The sequence below is a fragment of the Camelus bactrianus genome, chromosome 10 (genome assembly GCF_048773025.1).
Source record: "Camelus bactrianus isolate YW-2024 breed Bactrian camel chromosome 10, ASM4877302v1, whole genome shotgun sequence".
Classification (NCBI taxonomy): domain Eukaryota; kingdom Metazoa; phylum Chordata; class Mammalia; order Artiodactyla; family Camelidae; genus Camelus; species Camelus bactrianus.
In genome coordinates this window covers 12,462,945-12,487,821 of record NC_133548.1, presented here as the reverse complement: position 1 = coordinate 12,487,821, position 24,877 = coordinate 12,462,945, and the positions used below count along the sequence as shown (strand labels likewise).

The 24,877-nt window shown below is 39.5% G+C and overlaps 1 protein-coding gene across 1 annotated transcript; it reads right to left on the bottom strand.

Moving 5' to 3' along the window:
• Nucleotides 1–23,307: 23,307 nt before the first annotated feature.
• Nucleotides 23,308–24,877, bottom strand: LOC105081026 (olfactory receptor 5G9-like). The gene has a single exon (XM_010970146.3). The coding sequence runs from the start codon at nucleotides 24,838–24,840 to the stop codon at nucleotides 23,818–23,820; it is 1,023 nt and encodes a 340-aa protein (XP_010968448.1). The 5' UTR covers nucleotides 24,841–24,877; the 3' UTR covers nucleotides 23,308–23,817.

Here is a 24,877-nt window from a genome sequence, read left to right as displayed (position 1 = left end):
CCATTTTAGATCATTGAAGAACTCAACTGATGCAGAAACATTGTTCATTATAGCACACGTTAATACTGAGCTGCGTATCATTTTTGTTGGATAACTGGGGATTATTCTATGCTGTCCTGAAAGATATAGTCATTATGCACAGAACATAGTATGTGTCAAGCATGTATTTTTAATCTAATTGTCTTCCTTTTGAGAGATGGTGACTTGTTCATCTTTTCTTCTGTTTGCACTTAGGGTGATCGGGGACCACGTGGAAAATATGAAAAAGGGACTTTGTTTTCTCTTCACATCCTTGAATCTTTTGTCTTTACTAGAGAATTACATGGAGAAGCATACTTTTATTATTCTAACCATATTCTGGAATATCCTTGGAAGTACATTTACTATAATTTCCTTGAAGGCAACACTTATATTTTATTCAATATTTTCTCCACAAAGTCAAGAAGACATCTATACATAAAGTCAAAAGAATGTGTAACTTGATAATAGATTTTCTTAGATTATAGGAATTTGAGACCATAGCCACCAGTATGACACTCAAATGTATGCTGAAAGGAAGCAAAAATATTAATCCGTGGATAATTGTGTTCAAAATGTGGTTGAATTGCTTATAGAATCAAAGTTTAAAATAAAATAAAATAAAATAAAATAAAATAAAATAAAATAAAATAAAACTGGCCAAACTGAATGACTTAGGGGAATATGATAGGCTGTATATGATCCATAAAGATATTCAAGTTCTTTTTTTAAATTGAAGTACAATTGATTTACAATGTTATATTAATTTAAGATGTATAGTATAGTGACTCAGTACTTTTACAGTTTATACTCTATTAAAAGTCATTACAAGACATTTGCTATAATTCTCTGTGCTGTATAATATATCCTTGTTGATAATCTATTTTATACGTAGTAGTTTGTGTCTCAATCTCATAACCCTAATTTGCCCCTTCTCCTTCCTTTTCCCTGTTGGTAACCACCAGCTTTTTCCCTGTACCTGTGAGTCTATTTCTGTTTTGCATATATATTCACTTGTATTATTTTTTAAATTCCACATATAAGTGACCTCATACAGTATTTGTATCTCTCTGTCTGACTTAGTTCACCAAGTATAATATCCTCTAGGTCCATCTACATTGCCACAAATGGTAGAATTTCATTCTTTTTTATGGTTGAGTAGTATTCCATTGTGTGTGTGTGTGTGTGTGTGTGTGTGTGTGTGTGTGTGTACGCACGTGAGCATGTGTACACATCTTTATCAATTCATCTTTTGATGGGCACTTGGGGTGTTTCCATATCATGGCTAAACAGTACTGCTGTGAACACTAGGGTGCAAGTATCTTTTCAAGTCGGTATTTTCCTAATTCCTGGAACCTGGGGCTGTTACTTAATGGAGAAAGAGTTATTAAGTTAAAAAATAAGAGTTTTGAGATAGGAAGATTATCAGCATGAGCCCTAAATACAACTGTAAATATCCCTGTAAGAAGAAGGGAGAGGGAGTTCTGACTTCAGACACCAGAGAAGGAAGCAGTGTGACCACAGACACAGAGACTAGGTGACACAACCACAAGGAATGCCAGCCCCCACAGAAAGCTTGAGAGGGAAGAAAAGGATTCTCCTGTAGAGCCTCTGGGTAGAGTGTGATCCTGCCAACAACTTGGTTTTAGCCCAGTGATACTGAGTTCTGACTTCCAGAACTGTAAGAGAATAAATTTTTGTTGCTTTAAGCCACCAAGTTTATGGCAGTTTGTTAATACACAATGTATGGAATTCAACCTCTAATCATCTTCTTTCCTTCAAAATTAGAAGCAGGAGACTGGAATGTTGCCTGCAATGGAGGAAGCACCATCTCTCCCTGTCTATGTTACAACCCACAGGGACCCAGCACAATCAAAAAAGGAGTAAATTATGATTGTCAGGGTTCCAAATATAATATTTCTGCTATTAGATCCAACGCTTTCAAAAGCTCTTATGCTTGAGGAGAAAAAAAATATTCTTTTTAAGTGATAGACTTAAAATTAAGCTAGAAAAATAAAAAATTTCTCTCTTGGAACTTATCTTTTTAAAGGATGGAATCTATAACTTTTAGCTTTAAAATAAATACCAATGCTACATTTATTATCAAAGTAGAAGTGATTCATAATGAGCCAAAGAGGATTGGAAGAAGTAATGTTTCAAAACCTTAGACTTTCAAGGCTGTCAGGGGCTAAGATCTTTTTTAAATGAAGCACATTCCCAGAAGCAGCTTAAGATCAAGAATCAACAGACCCAGGTTCTGATCTGAGTCAGCTGCTGTCAATTTTAAATAAAATTATAACCTCTAAAACGTTATCTTCTCACCTACCTTGCTTAGTTCAGTGAGACTTTTATGAGATCACCAATGTGATTATGCACTTTGAAAACTGGAAGTTAAAACTATATATTGCATTCTCTGTAAATTCATGATGTTTTCACCTCTGTAACTTGTCATTCAGTTCTATGTACTTTATCTTCCAAGGATTTCCAATTGTATGGATGCTACGTCTCCCTAGTTTCACGTGGTCTCGTGCAGAAGACCCCCTCTTCTTTAATGCATGGCTTTTATGCAAGCTGGGAAAATGCTGAGCTCACTTGCAGAATTACAATTGGGAATGTAAACTGCAAAAGACATTTCTTCCCTAATCTCTCTCATTTTCCTCTACAGGTATTAAAATATGAAATGACATACATGTAAATGTTTACCTGTACTGCATATCTATCAATGCTTTTACAAGTAAAAAAGGGTTGAAGATGTCTTAATGCAAGACACAGGGCACAGATAAATAGGGTAAATTTTAAAAATGGAAAAAGAAAAACAAGCTCCAGACATAGTGTGGAGGCAAGGATAAAACTTACTGCACACCATCAGGTCCTACTCACAGCTCTGCGCAAGACACATATCTGATTCGAAACTTTCTAGTAGCCCATATACACAATTAGTAGCATTCAAAAGACAAGCAGATCAACCAAAAGGTTGCTGTTCTTGATACCAACTTTGGAATCATTTCTCCCAAGGATCCTTTTAAAGAGAATGATTAAAATGTAATGAATAATATAATATATTGAATAGTAGTCTTACATACGTAGACACCAAAAAGAGTTTTTCTGAGCTACCTATACTTGCCATTCATTCATAGACTGTCTGCATGCCTTGTTAGATTCAAGAGACACCCAGAGACCTTCTCCCTACAAAAGATCTCTCCTCTTCATCTCTCAAACATCTCCCTTCAACGGGAGAACTTTTTAAGAGGTAGATGCTTCTAGGAGTGGTCATCCAAAAGGAGCTGATCTCTTAGTGATCTCTCAATCCTCTCCAGGCTTGAAGCACTTGCCGTCTGAGTCATTCTGTTTGATACTTTAATCAGATACTTAATTGAGCTATATATTAATTATAATAGTACAGTATGACCCCAAGGACACAGCTATACATAAAATCTACCTATCTATCTATATCTATATTTTATATGCAAATCTTAGGTGTTAAAAAAGTGACCTATATAGATAGAAATATAACTACAGAGATATATTATATATTGAAATAGATATGGATAGATAAATATATAGAGATAGAGACATAGAGATAAATAGATATAGATTAATGGAGATAAAATTGTACTCCTTCTCTTAAAGAGCTCCTATCCCAAGCACTTCTTAACATAGAAAAAGAAATATTTCAGAGTCATGAAAATGTTGACCCATACCAGTATTTCCATACTCTGACCAACTCTAAGGACAACTAAGTTTGCGGCAAGATAACAAGAGGGGAAGCAGTGGGCCACAGAGAGAGCTACACGTAACTACAGAGAGTTTATGAGACTGAAAACATCTATCAAGTACACATCTAATTGTCTGTTTCACTGAAAAGGAGGATAAGAACGGAATAAAAGACATTTGGAAACATTTCAGCTTTCTCCACCAAATATAATCACAGGAGAGAAAACCTTATTGTATTTCATGAAGTAGAATTATGTTATGGTTGGGTTATATTGAGAAGTGTTTTGGTTTTGTCCATATGGTGATCTATTGACCTTTTAGACCTGGTTAATTATTAACATAGTACTTACCACATGAACATAGAGAGTTACTTCATTTGAATTTCAACTCAATTCCAGATTTTCTCACATTAACTTAGAATAAAGGTGCCTTCTATTCATGCCACAAAAATCCTATTTCCAAAGGCAACAACACTGGGAGAAAATATAAACCTGAGCACCCCGCTGGGATATGCTGCTGAAAGCAAAGATCTCCATGAGCTACTCTGGTGCCAAGTGACCAATTATAATGCTCACTTATCTTTCTGGACTGAAGTAGGGAGAGATCATTCATCATGAATATAATTGGTCCAATTAACCTGTAAAGTCCCTTGGCTTTGTGAGTTTCATTCATGCATTTGTGATAAAATGAGAATTCGGCAGAAGGGAATAACCCACAGAACAGTCAGCACGCAAGAGATGCTCAAGAATTATTCGCAGCCCATAAGGATAATGATAGTGATAATGATAAAGACCACACCACATCTCTCCCTGCTTCTCAGTCCACAGACAGTTCTATCCAAGCAGGACCCAGGTGGAGAGCACAAGGGCTGCCCTGGGAGGGCAATGCACACACCTGAGGCGCGGTGGGACTGTGCGAAATTCTGGGAAGTTTGCCAGGAAGGCAGACTAAGGAAGTTGAATAAAGATGGATAAACCAGGAAATAATAGCAACAGAAGTCCACAATCAATACATCTGAGATGCAAGACCGTCCTTTACACACTGTAAAGGAAGGAATCTAAAGCTTGGGGAGGCAGGAATGGTGATGTAGTTTAAACATGTGCAAACTATTCAACCATCAGCTAAAACTGTGATTCTCAAAACTTTTGACCTAAGCAATCCTTTACACTCAAAAAAATTATTGAGGACCCCAAAGAGATTTTGTTTATGTAGGTTTTATCAAACAATATTTACCATTTCAGATATAAAAAATAAGAAATGTTTTTATTAATTCATTTAAAATAAAGAATATACCCATTGCATGTTAACATAAAATAGATTAATAAATACAGATAACTATATTCCCATACCAAAAAAGGTATGGTGAGCAGAGTTTTATACTTTTGATCTTTTTATAAATGTCTGGCTTTAACAAGACAGCTGAATTCTTATATATGTTCTCAATTCAGTGTACAGTTGATCCTAGAACAACGCAGATGTTATGGACATCCACCCTCCATGGAGTCAAAAATCCATATGTAATTTATAGTCAGCCCTCCACATACATGGTGCCTTTGTGTCTGCAGTTTCGCGTTGTGGATTCAAACAGGGGAGTGGACTGTAGTATTTACTGTTGAAAACAATCCACATAGAAGTGGACCCATGCAGTTCAAACACCTGCTGTTCAAGGGTCAACTGTCTCAAGATACGTTGTTTGGGTTGAAGCGTATGAAGAAAATTCAGCCTTAAACACACAGGCAATTAGAAAAGGGGAGAATATTTAAATTGTCTCCAGACAATTGTGATACTCTTCTGACACAATAACAAAACTCAAATAGTATTCTTTAAGTTAACTTCAATGTAAAATATAAAGCCAGTATCTGTAAAATCCTGGGCTATGATGAAAATACTGAGCGTACGGAATCCATGAAAGTGTCCAGACCCCCCCCCACCCCAGCAAGATCCCTGATCTGCGCTCTGAGAACCCGTCATGAAATAAGCACAGGAAAATGCGTAAGAGATGTAATTATAGATTTATGTAAAAGGTACAGTGAGAGGAAGGTGAGAGAGTGAGCATTTATAAGGGAAATAAAATAGTGTAATGGTCTGACAAGGTTTGAACAAAGGAAGAGAGATTAATTTGTGTTGAAACGTCGTAAACACTGATTGACTAGTAAGCTATTGCTTCTCAGCTTCAAACCCACTCGTATACTGTGCTTCAGGATGCTTTGACAGGGACATTGCAAACCACAAGGCAGAGGGAGGCTGGAGGCTGGGAGAGGAGGAGCAGACTTGCTCCTTTCTGCTATCCCTTCCTGTTCCGTCAGTGTCACCCTAGAGATGCTTCTTCACCTCAATATAGCAATGTTGTTCCTGCAGTAGCATTTGATGCCAGCTTGCACTCTTTCCAACACTTGGTTACAGCACCTCAAAGACACAAACCTCAAATATATGGGACTCAAGATCATGTGATAGGGGAGGAGGGGAGGGCCTCTGAACTTCCCTGAAGAGCTACAATTTCTCTGAGGTGGGAGTTTTAGCTTTTCAGGCTCTTCAAATTGCTAAGTTTTAATAATCTCAACCTTTTCCCCTTTTTTTGCCCCAGCCCTAAATGCTGTAGCTGCTTCTTAAAGTTGCTACTTCTTTCTTACTCAGGTTTTGCTCTTGGTCTTTTCAATGTTTCAATAATTAAAATAGCAATTCTTTTTATTTAAATTTTCTCTGTCAATATAATTGCTGTGGTTTCTGTCTCCTGGTGAGACCCTCACTGATACAAAAAAAAAAAAATCTTAACAAGAAAACCATAAATGCAAAGACTTGGAAGTATGCAAAAAATTAACTCATGAATGAATGAATTATAATACATTGAGTCCTTTTAATACATGAGTCCTTTTCCTCAAAACCCTTAAAGTTTATTGGAGAGAAGACCTGTTTTAAAATATGCTCTCTTTTGGAAAAGTTTTTAGCACATTCTGTCTTTTATTCCCCTGATTGGCTCCTGCACAAAATAAATCCATGAAGCCCTAACTTGAGGCAGGCACGGTCATAACCATTCCTAATCTCATTTATCCTCCCTGGAATCCCATATCTACCACTATCTCCAGTGTATAGGTGAGGAAACTTTGGTTTAGGAAGCTTAAATCACTTACCTGAGTCACCCAGACAGCAGGAGCCAGAACTGGGCATTTAAATTAGGCCCTCTGTCTGCAGACACTCCGAATAAAGGAAAACAAAATCTTCCTTGGAGATTGCTTTCATCACTGCAATGTTTGTAATAAAATATGAAAAATTTTAAAAATGGAACTACATTTACTTTCACTCCCCCAGCTAAGAAGGGTGCTGCTGGCAGGCTGATCCAGTATCCCACTTCACACACACCAGACAGACTATTCACATGAAGACAGCAGGTCTTGTCTGATTTTTCCCCAGAAATTTATCTCGGATTTACCAGTTTTCAGTTTCTGTAACCCTTGCTGAACCTGCTGCTATGCATTATCTTGAAAACGTCAGCCCCATCTGGCTGTCACCCTTCCGTGTTTAGACTCCTGTGCCGTCACTGGACTTCTGGCCACTGATTCCTCCTGCTTTCCATCCTGCCTCCACACAGCTGCTCTGATGATTCTCCAAGAACTTATACCATATTTTTACTTCAGTGTCTTAAAATCTATCCTATTGGTTCCCCATTTTCTACAAAATTGAAACAGTTCTGTATATGGGTGAGCTTAAGCTGTGTGCCTGTTTTAATTCAAGTTATTTCAGGGACCATAAGGAGAGACACAAGTGTGGGTGCATAAATGTAAATTTACACACAGAACCAAGGAGCTTCCTTGGGCAGCGCTCAGCCTTGGGGAAAAAAGGAGTCCAGTTGTGCAGACTTCATCCAAGAGCATGGGGGCAGAGGTGATTTGTGGAACATCGTGGACTAAGTCGTTATTCAGCCATCAAAGAGAAGGAAATCCTGCTATTTGTGAAAACATGGATAAACTTGGAGGGCACATTGCTAAATAGAAAGATTCAGAGACAGAAAGAAAAATACTGCAGGAACTCACCTATGTGTTAAGTCGAAAAAGTCAAACTCCTGGAAGCAGAGAGTAGGAAGGATGGTGGTTGCTGAGGCTGGGTAGTGGGAGAAATGGGGAAATGTTGGTCAAGGGTATAAACTTTCAGTTTTAAGATTACGTTCTGGGGGTATAACCTACAATGTGGTGACTGTAGTAAATAATAATGTATTGTACACTTGAAATTTGCTAAGTGCTCTTACACAGAAATATGGTAACTACCTGAAGTGATGGATGTGCTAATTAGCTTAATGGTGACAATCATTTCACAATGCATATTAAAATAACACGTTGTACTTCTTAAATATATAAAATGTTTTGTTTGTAAATTTTAAAAGCATTGCCTTTTGATGGAGCACTCAAGGATTCGTATCTGAGCCTTGGAAAGAAAAGAAAGAAATGATACTATGTCGGTCAAAGTGCTGTATCTTAAGAGTCTCTGTAAAATCTACAAATCGCTCCTGCACCATGACCTCGAGTCTTTTGTCACTACAGGTGGGATAGGAGAGCACGAAATACAATTAATGACACTGTGCATGAATGATATGTTTACAGTTTTTACTTTTCTATATAATTATTTATGTCCACATGTGCACAGTCAAAAAATACATTCTGACATCATCCTAGCAAGGAAAGACACTTTCCTTGGAGAACTTTTGCCACCTTGTGGTGTGTAAAAAGAATGCCACGTGCAGAGTATCTGTACAAGAGGCACTTTCCACCGGCCAGGCTCTGCCGCTCTAAATACTCTTGGAATCCATGTCCTTCCAAGTGTCCACGACCAAGAACCCCAACCTCGTAGCCCTTGTCATGCTGAACAATTTACAAGTATTTGCAGCTATCTGTTTCCCTGCCTCTTCCCTAAACCACAACCCCCAAGAAAGCTGGGTCCAGATTTATCTTTGCTCACCAGTGTATTATATCCCTGCCTTGGCCCGGCCCCCTGCACAGCACCGAGCATGGGAGCACGTGATAAATTCATGCTGAGTGAGTTAGTTAATATGCTGAAATATATTCATTTTAGAGTTATTTTTTAAGTTAAAAAAAAAAAGCAATGTCACAGTGTGTACAGTATCTTCCCATTTGCCAGGATATGCAAAGATATATCCATACATATTCCTGTAAATGGATAAATATCCTCTGGAAGGAAACACAGAACTGTTTATACTGACCCATGTCAGACAGGGAAGTGGGAGGTCTGGGCTTCAACCATCACTTCTTCTCATGTACTCATTTGCATAGCTTATTGGAATTTTTACCATGTGCATGTATTATTTTTACTATAAATGCATAAACAATAAATAGTGTAGTGACTGCTGAATGTAGACAGCAAATTACTCGTACTTTTTTATGATGTGAAAGGGAGAAACTAAACCTCCACATGCTTCTTTTATTTTTTAACTGTATATATTTAAGGTGTATAACGTGATGTGTGGTATACATATACACAGTGAGATAATTATTACAGTCCAGCTAATGAACATATCCATCTCTTCACATTATTATCATTTTTGGGGTATGGTGAGAACCCCTGAGATCCATTCTCTTTGCAAATTTCCAGTATAATATGAAATAATTATTAACTAGAGTCACCATGCTGTACGTTCGATTTCTAGGACCCATTCATCCTTACACAACTGAAACCTTGCACCCTCTGACTAACATCCCCCTCTTTCCCCCATATCTCTGCCCCTGGTAACCTCTGTTCTACGCTCTACCACTATGGATTTGACCTTTTTAGACTTCACATGTAAGTGAGATCATGCAGTATTTGTCTATGTCCGGCTTATTTCACTTAAAATAATATTCTCCAGATTCGTCCATGTTATTGCAAAACACAAGATCTCCCTCGTTTTTAAAGCAAATTATATACACATAGACATATAGATAGAATCATAATTTCTTTACCCATTTATCCATCAAGGACCTTTAGATTATTCAAGGTACTGATTTTATTTTCTTTGGCTGTGTACTGAGGAGTAGGATTGCTGGATCACATGGTAGCTCTATTTTTAGAGGAACCCGCATACTCTTCCATAGTGCCTGTAACAATTTGCATTCCCATCAAAAGTGCACAAGGGTTCTCTCTTATCCACATTTTTGACTACACTTATCTTTTGTCGTTTTGGTAATAAGTCATCCTAGCAGGTTTGAGGTGATATCTCACTGTGGGTTTAATTTGCATTTTCCTGATGACTGGTGATGCTGAGCATATTTTTATACACCTATTGGTCATCTGTATGTCGTCTCTGGGAAAAAATGTCTATTCAAGTCTTTTGTCCATTTTTCAGTCAGGTTATTTGTTTTTTGTTGTTGTTTATTTTGGGGTGTTTTTACTATTAAGATGTTTGAGTTCCTTACCTATTTTGAATACTAACTCCTTATCAGGTCTATGATTTGTAAATATTTTCTTCCAACACATATGCTTCCTTTACATTATGTTGATTGTTTTCTTTGCTGTGCAGAAGCATCTTAATTTGCTATAGTCCACATGTTTATTTTAGCTTTTGTTTTCTGGGCTCCGGTGCCATATTCAAAAAGCCATTGCCAACACCAATGTCAAGGATCTTTTCCCCTACATTTTCTTCTAGTTTTTACAGTTTCAAGTCTTACATTTAAGTCTTTAATCCATTTTGAGTTGATTAGTGCATATGCTGTAAGACCAGGGTCCCCTCTCTCTCTTTTGCATAATGACACATGCCTTTTTATTGCAACCTTCTCATTTTTATCTTAAACTTTAGTACTGTAATGTCTATTTGGACTTAAGTCATCATTTCAGGACCCCTCTCCAAGCTAGTTTAGGGTTTCCTCGGTCACATTTTTGCTCTATTGAGTGTGTTATGTGTGTGCATAGTATGTATGTGTATATATATATATACGTCTACATATGCCTTGCATTGGCTAAACTACATTTTCTGCATTTTTTTAACTTTCGAGTCAGAAGCATCTGACCAATAAGTATAAATGTCATATATATCATTATGAAAATAATATTGCTGTGAGATAATAAGCCATATATGAATGTTGTATTCAGCTTTAGGGTTTGCATTTAATTTTAAAGCGTTCACCTCCTTTCACATTTATTTACACTATATTCCTATTTACTAAGTGGGGAGGGGGCTATTTTATATAGTACTTCATTGTTAATAAGTCAATACCTGTTCTGATTCTGGGTCGTTCTTTTTGTGAATTAATATTTTTTTATTTTGAAAGGCATATATATTACATATATTAAAAAAATAAAATATATTTGCATAGCTATATCCATTAAGAATATTATATCAATCAAATATATTACAGAGGAAGGATTCATTTAAAAAATTCGGGCAGAAAAGAGAACAAAGTAGATTTAATAGAGAACAAGTGTCATTATGTCATTATTTCCTTGAGTGCTCAAAACTATTTTCTTCCCTTTATTGGCTTCATCAGAAAGGACCAGGAAGCACCGACTTTCTTTTCAAAAATTCTTCTTAAATGCTCTATCATAAATTTCTAAAATTCCACGAAGACATGATTTTATCTTTTTTTTTTTCAAATAGAAGGTCCTTTGGGAATAGTCATGAGTTAATCATAAAATCTTTAATATTCCCTTTCAGTGTGATTAGCTATTTGAGATTTCCTTCCTTCTTTCCTTCCTTCCTTCCCTCCTTCCCTCCTTCCTTCTTTCTTTCCTCAATTGTTTTATGAGCAGGTACCAGGTAACCTACAAGGAATGATTGCCCTAAATATCAGGAGGACCAGGTTCTTAACCAGACTGAGCTTCCAACTGACCCCATGACTCTGAGTAAATCAATATTTTACTTCTTAGCAGATCATCTCTAAGGTAGTTTTCACGTCTAACATTTCTGTGACTCCAAAAAAACAAAAACAAACCCTATACATGAGATTGGAACCTGAGCATTCAGTAGTTAACTCTTCAGAGAAATAATTAGAGCAAAAAGCTAAAGTAAAATATGCCAGTGCGAGACTAAAGCTGCAAGACCCAACATTTTTACTGATCTTTCTAACAAGACGCCTTGGGCATTATTAAGACTGATTGGGTGCTCAGAGATGGGCAATTACTAAACTTGAAAGAAATTATTTGCCTCACTCCTAAACAAGTTTCAGAGGAACTAATTAATGAAGGCACTTCTAAGTAAGAAAACTTCTTGGGTGATGATTGCTGTTCAGCATCAAAGTTAGCTCCTGGGGCCTGACACAAGTCAGATAACAAAGCACTGGCCCTGGGGATAGACAATGCCTTTGTAAATTGACGGAAGTCAGGAGGGCAGCTTTCTAACATTATCAGCTCATTGATTGCTATCCTGGCTTCTTGGATTAGATCTTTTGCCCTACAAAACAAACAGAAGAAAATTTCATTCCAATTTAGAAAAAAGTGGCAAACCCAGAAGATTAAAATAATTGATAAAAATCAGAAGATGTAGGCAAGGCTGTAATTCAAAATCTTCCTATGTTGAAGAACATGTGTCTTCATCTGAAAAGGCTATATATTTTATTATTTCCATTACATGACATTTCAGGAAAGGCAAAACTAGAGAGACAGAAAAAGATCAGTGATTGCCAGGGGTTCAGAGGACAATGGATATGTTGAGCAGGTGAAGCACAAGAGATGTTACCATGGAAAATTAGGTAAAGGATATATACGATCTCTCTGTATTATTTCTTACTGTTGCATGTGAGTCTACAATTATCTCCAAATAAAAAGCTTAATTAAAACAGAACAAAACGAAGTAACGTGTGTCTAAATTGGAATGCCAGCTCTTGATCTTGAGCAAGTTATTTAAACTTCTTGAGCTTCAGTTTCTTCAACTGTAGCCAACAGGTTAAATAACGGTGCCCGCAATTAAGAATTTAAAGGAGGCAGTGCGTACAGTGTGCCTGTATCACAGTAAGAACTCAATAAATATTCATCGTCGTTTTATCATTTAATCATCGCTCTTATTGTCACCCAGGCTGTTGCACTAGTTCCTTCCAGGTCCGCTCCCCTCTACCCACTCTTCATCCCTGACCATCCTACACAAAGCCACCTCTCCAACTGGGTAGCCCTGAAGGTTAGAAATGTTGACCTCTTCCTGGAAAAGGAAGAATGTCCCAACTCCCCAAGCTAATTAGACCATATTCTGACTCCATCCTTTTTTCCTTTCACACGCCACCCTTTACGTCACAGTTGTTATAATCCCAGAGACCCCTTACTTGTCATCATTATGCCCTTCCGTGTGCCATTCCTCCCACCTGGTACTCTTCCTCACCTTTGCCAGAGTCCACATCCTACCTTCACTGCCAATCTCAAGGGTCACCTCCTCCATGGTGGTTAGTCCCTGCCTAATCTGATATGAAGTTTCCTTGTTTCCTTCCCTCCTTACTTCCTTTGAATCTTCATCAAACACTGTATTTCCTTCTTATGACACTTACAATCCATCATGAATTTCAGTTGTTCTGTACATTAGCTGTTGGGAATTTACTAAGGATAGAGACTATCTTTTTGGTTATTTTTATTAATAATAAAACCAAATGCCAACACACCATATAGTATTTTAGCCTTCATAAATGATCCTTAGTTTGTTCCTCAGAAATGGTTGTAATTCTGTTCTATAAATGAGAAAATGAGGCCGTCCTAGGAGCAAGGTAGCTTCTGGAGATCACAGATAAAATGAGTGACAAAGTTAAGTCTTAAACTCTACTCTTGGACTTCCTATGCAGTTGTCTTCCCAAGCCAGTATTTCTTAATCTTATGCGTACAAGGTCAAGGGTCCTGTATCAGTGTTGTCATTGGTCTTATGCCCTCAGGCTTCCCACATAAACGCATATCTGCCAGGGTATTAGCTGGATCTCAACTTTACAGAACAAAATTATGCAAAAATTATAGGCATTTAGCTTCCCCAGTCCTCTCCTCTCTCCCCGCTTTCTGCTCCTTCCCTCTCCCCCACCACACTCCTTCCCACCAGAGGGTCCACAGGCCCAGAACCTCCTAAGAGCCTTTAGAAGCACCTCATCAAGGGTAAAATCCATGGCGCAAGGGTTTCAAGTTTAAAATCAGGTAAATCAAAATATGGAGCAGAGTAGTGAATGCGCCATTTATACCAAGAAATAATAGTAAATATTTAAAATCTGTACTCTGGCAAGACAAGGTTTAAAACAGTTATGGACTGCTAATGAGTAATAACTAGATTAACCAGGCTTCTTCTCAAATTTCAGCCTCAATTAAAACTAAATAAAAGGAGAGTTACTATCCTTGAAAAGGACAGTGGTGAATTAAGTATTCATTCTGAAGAGAATTTCAGGGTCCTTTTAAAGTAGATATTTTTAAAATGCACTCATTCTAGAAAGCTTAAAAAATACAGAAACAGAGAGAAAAATTTTAAAGTCATATATGATCGCATTATACAAATATGACTGCTACTAATTCAGGTGGATCATTTCTTTTCTTTTTTTTAATCTTTCTTCCTTGTTTAGTGTTTTGAAAACAGGTATATGATATTTTATTTTTACTTCTTATTTAACCAGGTAACAAATAATACCTTCATGGTTTATAGACACTTGGTTGAGACTGGTAATAGCTGAACAATATTTCTTTACGAAGGACATACTGCTCCAGTTCATAGGACTTAAATATTCAACAGAGGGAAGTAATTATTTCAGTAGTTCATTGTCCCATCTGTCGCTAGGAGCATCTGGCCCACAACTTTTACTTTCAAGGATGAAAGCCATAAAAAGATATTTTCAAATCATTATGAAGCTCCCTTTTTTTTTTTTTTTTTACGAAACAATAGAGACTTGGATACTTGTTTAAGGCAGAGTATGTTCCCTTAGTCTATATAAATCCTGTCAGTTTTTTTTAATCATCGTAAAATATGTACAACATAAAATTTATCATTTTAACCATTCAGGTGTATAATTCGGTGACACTAAGTAAATTCACACTGTCCCACAACCATCACCACCATCCATCTCCAGAATTACTTTTTCATCATCCCAAACTGAAACGCTGCACCTGTCATCAATAACTCCACACTATCCCTTCCCCTGCCCCTGGTGACCACAGCTCTACTTGCTGTCTTTGTGAACTTGACTACTCTTGGTACCTCTTCTAAGTGGAATCTCACAGTATTCGTCCTGGCTTATTTCACTTAGCTTAATGTCTTAAACTCCATCCATGTTGTAGCACGTATCAGAATTGCATTCCTGTTAAGGTTGAATCATATTCCATTGTGCGGATGTACCACATTTGATTATCCATTTATTTGTCAATGGGTGTTTGGGTTGTTTCCACATTTTTGACTACAATGAATAGTATTGCTATTAGTATCAGTTGCCTTTTTAGACATGCAAAGACAAAGCAAGGATTTTCTGCTGAGATAAGGATGAATATGATTACATAAATATTAGTCATTTATAAACATTCATTCAAAAATATTGTTAAGCATCTACTCTGTAGCATGGGAACGAAGGTGAACAAAAAGAGCTTTTCAGTAAATGGACAAAGTACCAATGTGCCTACAAATGTGGGGACAGAGATGGGGGAGCTTCCACCCTGAGCTGGTTGGCTCTGACCATGTCTCCTCAGGCACATTTCAGAAGGCAGCCCACACAGGTTGCTCTGATGGCGTGCCTCCTCGGACCCCGTAGAGACTAACCCAGCATCCACTGCTCTGCTCTTTGCTTGGCTGCAGTATGCTAGTCTGGCTAATTTAGGCATCTGCACAACTGCCTTATCAGCCCCACTGTGGATAAGGACCATGGTGCTGCAGGACGGGTACACGTTCCAGGGGTCTACAGGGATGCAGTCAGGCAGGAGCTGGTGAATAAGTGGTGAGGTCTCCTGGCAAATGCAGTTTTACGTGGGCTTTCAAATGTGTCTTCGTATTTATCCAATATGTCTGAATCTTTAAGCTGATTTGTCGTTTTACTGATATCTAGGCTTCAACTCATGAATATTCAGCAAAGTAGAGATTCATCTGATTTTGAAATACGTTATACATAAACATCAGATTGGATTTGAGATCCATTTTCATTATAATGAGAAATCTCAGCATTCCATTTGTCAAAAAGAGAAAATGAACAGCTTTAACATCATGTCTTTCAATTTAATGTCAGGTCCTTTAAATATTTAAATGATGTAAAAATTAAATTTTAAATTATTACTAAAAATTATTCTTCATGCTGTACACCAGAAATTAACACAACATTGGAATTCTATTATACTTCAATTTAAAAAAAAATTTTAATTATTCCTCAGACATTGTTCACACTCATTTCAACCAAAAACCTAAGGTAAAACTATTGGAAGCAAACTCAAGTTTTCCATTCAAAATTTCGGAAAAAATTATTTATAGCTATTATATAAATTCAAAACATCTTGCCCATCATTTTGTATATTATTATTATATATTTTAAAATAATAAAATAGCTGAACAAGTCCCATTTAGATACCCCAGTCCTCTACCAATGTCCTCAGGGTGCTGAAGAGTTATCATTTTTCTTTCTTTTACTGTGACATGGGCTATGTTGAGCACTGCAATGATTAATGTTATGTTAATGTGGCTGGAACACAGTGCCCACATATGTAGTGAAACATTTTTCTGGATGCTTCTGTGAGGGTGTTTTTGGATGAGATTAACATTTAAGTGAACTTGGAGTAAAATTAATCACCCTCCCTCATGTGGGTAGGACTCATCCAATCAGGTGAAGGCTTGAATAGAATAAAAGAAAGATCTTTCCTGAGCAAGACGGAATCTTGCCGCAGATGGCTTCTTTCAGATCTGAACTACAACAGCGGCTCTTCCTGGGTCTTTAGCCCGATGGTCAGACTTGAACTGTCACATGGAGTTTTCCCTGCACCTCCAGTCTGCCATCCACACTGCGGCTCCTCCAGCATCTCGAGTTAATTCCTTAAAGTAAATCTCATTCTACCTTCACACCCACCTCCTACTGGTTCTGTTTCTCTAGAGGACCGTGACAAACACAAACGTCAATGCTAGTAGCAAACAACTAGTGCTCATTACCTACCAAGGCACCATTCTGGTCGTTTTACAAAAATAACTATGTAACTATGATTATCATCATCCCCACTCTATGTATGTGGTTACAGAAGCTCGGAGAGGCTAAGTAGCCTGCTCAGGTTCACAGAGCTATTAGGTGCCACAGACAAAATATGAACCCACGTTTGGCTCTTATCCAATATTTAATATACTGCCTCTCTAAAGCTAAATAAGAATACCATTTTTCAAACTGCAATTGATGCCCTATTAATGGGAATATTCATAAAATCAGTTTAGTCGGTCATGACCAACATTGTTTAAACGAACAGAATGGAATAAAGCAAGAGTCGTCAGAGTTTTCCTATAAAGGGCTGTTAGTAAATATTTTAGGACTTGCTGGCATGCTGTCTCTGTGACAGCACTCAACTCTGCCCTCGTCACCCCAAAGCAGCCATGGACAAGCCGTAAAGCCACTGGGCTCTGGTTTACATATTTTTGTCCCACAGAGGACGTCCAGATACATTTTTGTTGTAATGACCGGGGTGGAGGATGCTATAGGCGTCTAAAAACTAGAGGCTAGGTTGTGATTAAACATCTTACAATGCAAAGAATGGTGCCCACAGCCAGTTATCCCGCCCAAAATGTCAATAATGGTGCTGCTGAGAAACTCTAATGTAAAGATGGCTGTCTCCTAATTGAACTTTATTTATGGACACCCAAATTTGAACTACAAATAATGTTCTTAGGTGACTGTTCTGCTGTTGATTTCCATTTAAAAATGTAAAGACCATTCTTAGCTTGCACGCTGTACACACGCAGGTGGCGGGCTGGATTTGTCCCACCAGCCAGTCTGCCAGTCCCTGAATTGTTTTCAGCACAGTTTTATATCTTGTCAAAGCAAAGAACATTAAACATGACAGGAGTACATTCCATCAAGATTTCAAAGATGGCAGATCAGCTCATACACAGCGAATCAGTAAGGCCTTGGCGCCTGGGAAGGGAGTCTCATCATCAAAGGAGTATAGCACTGGCATCCCAGGACGGGAGGCATTTCATCTTTATGCTTAAAAACCAGAAGGTTTTTACTACTGGTCAGTGCACCCTTTTCTTTAATGTTTAACACAAATGTACAGCGTATGTTTAACAGGCCACAATGCAAGCTATTCTAATTAGCATAACGTTTAAGTTAAATCATGTATAAGTCAGAACAACTTCTCCAAATCTCAATATATGAAAATTTATTCCATCAGAATATAATCTATAAAAATATGAAATTATTATGCTGTGCATCTGAAACTAATATAATACTGTAAGTCAACTATACTCAAAAAACAATTTGAAAAAATTCCTTCCTCATGCCTTTCTCTTTTCTATTTCTAAGAAACAAAGAAAAAATTAATAGACACAAGTGAAAAATATTGGCTAATCTTCTCTCTGTCACTCCTCAAAGTGCAATTAATTCTACCTCAAGGGGAAGGAAATATCTGTATCCCTACCACATCTTCCCTTTCCCTACGAGACAATGGTTTTCAAACTGTGACCTGGAACAGTATTTCCACTGAGTGCATGTTACTAAGAGTTCTTCACAAAAGGCTCTACTTCCAAACAAGTTTGGGAAACACTAACTTCATCAAATATAAACAAGTTTACTTGGTGTCAGATTTCTATAAATATTTTGTATGAGTCACCAATGGGTGGGGTGGTGAAGCATATAAAATGCAGTCGTCCTCAATTTATTTCATTATGATCTTTTTCTATATCTATTAATTACTCACAGAATTTGGGGGGCATGCTACTTTGGGAAGATTCATTAGTCCATGTGGTATCTTCTGCTCCCTCCATCCCAGGCACACAAGAGGCCAAAGAATGAAGAAGACTGACATATGACAGGCATTGATTATTGATTCTTGATTATCAGTGCCTATCATAGGCATGATATTGCCTGTGATTAAGGCACTGACTACAGTGGAGACCTGCCTATGAATGAAGGTAGCCCCCACAGCTCACTGGATTCCTTAGAAGACACAATCCCCATAACATTTAAGCAGTTACGAACTCACTTGGCAGGCTGAGTTTCATTAAAGTCTATTTGGAGTATGTGACAGTGTCACAAGAAGCCATCTCTGCCCCAAAATAAGTAAATAAATAAAAGGGGAACAGTAGACATGCAGATGTGGGTCTCTAGGTTGCAATGTCTGAGGGCAGCACGAGGCAGTAACGAGATCAATATAAATCCGTGTATTCAGTGATTGTTATGTTCCAGACTGTTGTAAAGTGCTTAATAATGCATTGCCTTCTGCAGTGTTTCAGAGAATCTCATCCCAAATGTGGCTCTATCGTGGTACGTTGTTCTTTGTTTCGAAAGAGTCTTTTATTGAACATCTTATTCTGAAACTCTGTCCCGTTATCCAAAAAGTAAATAAAATAAAATAAAAAATACTTCTCAGAAACACTACTATAGGATAAATATTGTCCTTGGTTTACATGCAGAAAAACCACTTAAAGTTAAAAGCGCCCAGATAATTCATGAGGGGTCCCATATTCCTATTCTCATCCCCTCATCCAAGATACAGCTGAGAAGGGAGTTTCCATGCCTCTCTGGATCTCACTGTTTTCCCTACAAGCTGAGAGCACTATAATTATAGGACACAAACAGTACTTAAAACCCAGAGCAGAGACAGAAAAATATCATATGATATCTCTTATATTTGGAATCTAAAAAAAAGAAAAAAGACGAACTTGTTTACAAAATAGAAACAGACTCACAGACACAGAAAACAAACTCATGTTACCAGAGGGGAAGGGGGTGGGAAGGGAAAAATTAGGAGTTCGAGATTTGCAGATACTAACTAATATATACAAAATAGATAAACAAGAAGTTCATACTGTATAGCACAGGGAACCATATTCAATATCTTGTAGTAACTTACGGTGAAAAAGAATTTGAAAACGAATATATGTATGTTCCTATATGACTGAAGCATTGTGTTGTACACCAGAAATTGACAGAACATGGTAAACTGACTCTACTTCAATAAAAATTTTTAAAAAAGAAACCCAGTGCAGAATTATGGGATAAATTAACTAAGCTATTATTTCTAACAGTTTCATTATTTATACAAAACAAACATAAAGATCTTTATTCTGAAACCATTACTACAGAAATACAAAAAATAACTCTGTGATTATGTACATTTTCTCAGTTAATGGAAATCTCACAGTGTTGAAAAGCTGTAAGATATTCGTAAAGTACTGGTAATGAAGCATCAGGTAATAATACAGAAACCAATTTTTTTTTTTACATGCAGCAATGTTTAGGGACTGTCACAGGTGGGGAAAAAATGCTTTAGTCAATGTCACCATGGTAAAATAGCTTCTATTTATTGAGAATTTATTATAACAAGACACAAAACTAGGTATCTGCTGTTTATTACCTAATTTAAATTAAAACAGGATGCTCAGATGCTGTCTCGGAGTTTTTAGCAGAGGCCCCTGAATCATGGACAAAATACTCTGTGGCTGAACTTGCTGAATTTTCACACAGAGCATGTGGACGCCCCTCCCTAAGGCTGTGGGAACGTCTCACCCTGGAGCCTCCAGGGTTGGCAGATCAGATCAGATCATTCACCTCTGATCTCTCTAACCCTGGGGAAAAGGAAGTTGTGGAGAGGAGGCGAAGACAATTTGGGGAGGATTTCTTTGGAGAGAATTGTCAATAGGCTACTCTTTTCCCTTTACAAGTCAGGGGACAGAGCCTGCTCTTCCAGACTTTGGAAGGACCAGAAGTGCCTGCAGTCCCTGTGAGTCAGATACGGGCCTCATGAAGAGGGAACATTCTGGGTCATCTTAAAAAGGGACTCCCTCAAGTCAACCTCCTGGAGGGGTGGGATAATCACAGCCCAGAGTCGAGGTCAGAAGCCAGAGATCTGCAGGACTGTCCAGCCAGAGGAGGACCTGGCCTCACAAAGAACAAAAAGGATGAATTTGGGGGTCACAGGTAGTGGGGATGAGGGGTGCCCTGGCTCTGAGGAACCCGCCAAAGCATCCTCCAAGAGAAAGAGCCAGTAATCGGGCATCCATCATTAAAGGATGTTGACACCAGACTCCAACTAGTCCGGTCAACTTCTCCTGCTCTCTGTCCCCTCTTCCTTCCACCCTGACCTTTGATCCGGGACCGGCCACACACAGCAGTGAGAGTGGGAAAGGAGGTGCCGCGATGAAGTGAGAATTGGATTTGCCCCCTGTCACCACTCAGGCTCCAGAGCCCAGGATGAAGGAAGGAAGATGTTTTAATTTGGAAAAGGGTATGTCGCTGGACATTACAGTGGACTTGACATTTTGATACTTGGAAAAGGAGATCATTTGTTTCTTCTGAGTGAAAGGAAAAACTCTTAGACCTGTCTGTGATGGCAGGGAGCAGTAGGAAAGGCTGGCATAACACAGCAGCATTTTGAAGGGGCAATAATGAAACTGAGTAAGGCTGCCTCCTGCTTCTCTCCTGTGAACATCAGCTCCTTTATGAAACTGGTTACAAAGCTTCAGTAGCTTTGTCATTATTCTCCCTGGCTTATCAGTTGAGTTAAAAGACAACCCTAAACAACCAGGACCTACTGTCAGGCACAGGGAACTAGATCCAATTTCCTTTAAGAACCTGTAATGGAAAAGAATCTGAAATGTGTGTACGTGTGTGTGTGTGTGTGTGTGTGTGTGTGTATGTTAGTTTATATGTAACTGAATCGCTTTGCTGTACACCTGAAACTAACACTCTAAATCAACTACATTTCAATAAAAAATAAAATTAAAAGACAACCCTAAAATCACAAAACTCGAGTGAGAGATCTAGGATTCTTAATCCAGGATTAGAACGTGGGTGACTTCTCCACAACTCCAGCTCCTTCCTGCTCCATGCTGCCTCCACTCCCCTTCCCATTACCACATTGCAAAGTCCTGGAAAGGAAGAAATATTGAGCAATCTGAAACACTATACACTTACCCTATAACACCTTGGTTTGAAAATGTTGCTGTTTCCACTGAGTGGTTTTTGCCTAAGCTGTTGTCTTTATTTTTATGTCTCTGTTAGGTTGGTTACTTTTCCCAACTTTGGAGAAGTTGCCATTTGTAGGAGCTTGTCCCATGTGTCCCAGCAGAGCACACCCCTCTCATCACCAGGCTCTATGCCCGAGGGTTACCCCCCGAGGGCTGTGAGGGTCTGTCTATTGTGGTGGGCTGACTGCCTGGGCAGCCTGGTGGGCTTGGTTGACCCCCAGTCCGGTTAGTTACCAAATCACTGGTTGGTGGAACACGGTCAGGAGGTGGTTGACTGTGGAATCCTTGGGGACCCCGGGAATAGTGCTGGGTTACTGGTGGGTGGAGTCAGGGTCCAGGAGACCCCAGGGCTGTTGCCCACACACTGGTAGTCCTGGGCTCATGGCAGAGCTGGGTCTTGGGCTCTGGTTGCAGGGCCCAGAGGTCCCAGAGGTCCCTGAGCTGGTTTGGGATCCCTGGTGGGTGGGGTTGGCTCCTTACACAGTTGGCTGCAGGGGTCCAAGTGTCTTGAAGCTTGTGTTAGCCTTCTAGTGGGTGGGGTCAGGGACCCGCTGGTCCCCGGGCAAGGTCTGGCTTGCTAATGGGTGGGCTGGGTCCAAAGGCTATGAAGCTACAGTTTTTTCACAGCTGATGTCTGCCCACTGGTGGGTGAAGCTGGGCCCTAGGCTAGAGCAGGCTGACTGGTAAGTGGGGCCAGCCCAGCCAGTCCCAGGGCAGAATCATTCACTGAATAGTTTTTATGAGGAGGCAGCAAAATATGTTTACAGTTTATGAAGTAATTCCACATGCCTTCTCTAGTTTAATCTTTACAGTGGTCTTATGATAAGGTAGACATTATCACTGCTTCCATTTATCTTGTTATGGGCTTGACTGATACACCAAAAGGGTGGTGAACATTAGTGCATCTTAGACCTGCTATCCTATAAACCCTGAGGACATGTCTATAGCCATGACACTGCAATGCCATCTACAAATGCTGATGCCTTTCCTCAGTGAAACGCTCTTTTTTTTCAGTCTCTTCAATCCAAAGGGAAAAGCCACAGCCAGACCGAGAGAGGTAAGATAGAAGTGGGCACCCTTCCTGGGTCTCTAAGAGGATGGGGAGACCCTGGCAGGGGTGACCGCTCTCCACGTTCAGTGGTGGTCCGTCACTGCACTCAGACCTGAAGGCTGCCCAGCACTCAACACACACAGGAGTCAAAACCATCCAACTGAGCTGCATGGATGTACTTCCTCGTGATGCTACAAATGTACTGACCTTACTAAGAACAGGTAGATCTAGACTGTGACCCGCCTCCAACCACGGCATTTCCCTGTGCAGTCCTGACTGGGGAAGGACTTCATTGTCAGGGTTTAGAAGTCGCTGTCCTATGTACAACCAAGCCCCAAACCAGAGACGTTTAGTTAATCCTCTGAACGTCTACCAGAAAGTTGAATCCTGAGAAAATATTGTCTTACCTCATTCGGTCAGAAGCACTTTCAGGTGTGAAATGCATCAGAGATAAACACTAGGACCTTTATTACTGTAAACAGGGCCCATCTCTCGGAGTTGATCACAGGTCTGTCTACAGTCCCTGACACACACGCAGTCCCTTGTGTCAAGGCCATCCCCAGAACTGGTGTGCACAGCCAAGAGCTTCATCCCATTTAGAAGGTTAGACATAAAGCCCCACATCATTTTGTTGTACAGACGCCTATTGATGGGAGCTAGATGTGCATGTAAAACCCAGCACAAAAATTTTTAACTTCCCATTTTTGGGAATTGGAATTTTTGCCAAGGAGTCAGCAGAAAATGTATTAGCAGAATGATTTAAACAATTAGTAACTGATATTAAATAATAACATCATTTGGAAAATAATTGGACTGTGAGGTGTCTGAGAGAAACAAAATTAAGTGGCGTGTGGGTTTGAATGGTAATAAAAGATCACATGCAGGGCTTAATGAATCCACATCGAGTGACTAAATGAATGAGTAATTGGATGGATGAATGGGTAAAGGGGTGCCACCAAGCCCCCAAACACTCTCAGGTGGCCTGGAATCTTAGGAATCTACACAATTGGTCTGTTCTCTTTGATTCCTCCCCCAGTGTCCTTTGGAGATAGGAGTCTAGGCTCCAGAACTTCCTCTTTGTGACCGTCCTGTGGATGGCATCTTTGACCTCCTTGTTCCTCAAACTGTAGATAAGTGGGTTCAACATGGGGATGACTGCGGTGTAAAACACCGACACCACTTTATTGAGATCCAGAGAGAAACTTGCACTAGGCCGCACATAAATGAAGAAGAGAGTACCATACAGGATGGAGACGGCCGTCAGGTGAGACGAGCAGGTGGAAAAGGCTTTGCGTCTCCCCTCGGCAGAGCGGATCTTCAGGATGGCGATGAGGATGCAGATGTAGGAGACCAGGATGGTCAGGCCGCTGAAGACTCCCACGGCTCCCGCCACCACAAAGATGACTAACTTGTTGAGCCTGGTGTCAGCGCACACGAGGGAAAGCAGGGGGGACATATCACAGAAGAAATGATTGATGACATTAGGGCCACAAAAAGGGAGGCGAAATGCATTTGTTGTGTGCGTCACGGTGTTCACGAACCCGATGGCATAGGGACCAGCCACCAGCTGGATACAGAGTCTCCGGGACATGGCAACTGAATACAATAATGGGTTGCAGATGGCGACATAGCGGTCATAGGCCATGGATGCCAGGAGAAAACACTCTGCCGCCACAAAGAACCCAAAGAACCACTGCTGCAAAGCACAGCCCAGGAAGGAGATGGCTTTCCTCTTCGCAAAGAAGTCGGCGAGCATCTTGGGGCTCACGGCTGAGGAGAAGCAGATGTCCACAAAGGACAGGTGGCTGAGGAAAAAGTACATGGGCGTGTGAAGGCGGACATCGATCTGTATCAGAGCAACCATCCCCAAGTTTCCGGTTAGGTTGATGACGTAGAAACTCAGAAGGAGCAGGAAGAGAAGCACCTGCAGGCAGGGGTTGTAAGTCAAACCTCTGAAAACGAACTCAGTGACCCGCGTGTAGTTTTCACTGGCCATGACCGATGCTGGTTTCCACTGCGGAGGGCAGAGGCCT